The sequence below is a fragment of the Bison bison genome, unplaced genomic scaffold (genome assembly GCF_000754665.1).
Source record: "Bison bison bison isolate TAMUID 2011002044 unplaced genomic scaffold, Bison_UMD1.0 scf7180017850407, whole genome shotgun sequence".
Taxonomy (NCBI): Eukaryota; Metazoa; Chordata; class Mammalia; order Artiodactyla; family Bovidae; genus Bison; species Bison bison.
In genome coordinates, this window is record NW_011480980.1 from 12,559 (window position 1) to 13,396 (window position 838).

Sequence of the window (838 nt, forward strand, 5' to 3'; positions counted from 1 at the left end):
TGGCCCCCGGGCGGGGGTGAGGGGAGGGCCCGCCCCCACCGTCCCGCGTCCCCTTCCCGCTGATCCCTTCAGCTGCCTCGCCTTCTGAGCTGACTTTCTCTCTGCAGGTATTTATTTTCTGAGCCTTTGTTCGATTCTTTGCTTTCCAAAATAAACTTGGGCAGACACGCCGTGTTGGTGTGCTTCAGTAGTGGCTGGGGGCCTGGGTGGGCTGCTGGGCACAGCCCAGGTCTGGCCACTTCCAGGGGGGTGCATGGGGCCTGGCCACCAGGCTCTGCACGCGGGACATGGGGAGGGCTGTGCTCGGATGCCTGAGCGTCCCAAAGGCGGATGTCCCGCCCTTGGCGTGCACAAAGCCCTCTCTGTGCCTTCGAGATGCTGGAGGCTACCCCTGCGGGAGGCCCTCCGAGCCTGAATTTGTGAAAAAGGAGCCACTGAGCTGCGTTTGCACCTGTTTGTGCGCGTGTGAGTGTGTGTTTGCCTGTGTGACCTGTGTGTGAGTGTGCAAACATTTGCATACACGCGTGTGAAATGCACTTCCTCCTGGGGGAAACAGACACAAGCCTGGTCCTGAACCACGTCCCACCTGCTGCCAAAATGACAGACAGTGACCTTATGGGTCCGCCCGGGCCGCCGTAAAGCATTTGGCAGGGCCGCCAGACCCTTCAGACCAACCTGACGGAGCTGCAGGGGGCTCTGGGGACCTGGGCTGGAGGCAGCCCTGTGTGTGTCCACGTGTTCACCTGCCCACGCGTGTCCGCGTGTGTCCACCTGCCCACGTGTGTCTGCGTGGGTCCACTTGCCCACACGTGTCCACGTGTGTCCACCTGCCCATGAA

General features: G+C 61.9%; 1 protein-coding gene across 1 annotated transcript in view; it reads left to right on the forward strand.

Annotated features, from left to right (window-relative positions):
• Positions 1–122, forward strand: part of LOC104994856 (mucin-2-like) — a gene marked incomplete at its 5' end in the record, with an annotated part of 12,502 nt that extends 12,380 nt beyond the window's left edge. Inside the window, one exon of the mRNA XM_010848524.1 lies at positions 108–122. Coding sequence (XP_010846826.1) covers positions 108–122 — 15 coding nt within the window. The remainder of the gene's footprint in view (positions 1–107) is intronic.
• Positions 123–838: the final 716 nt, after the last annotated feature.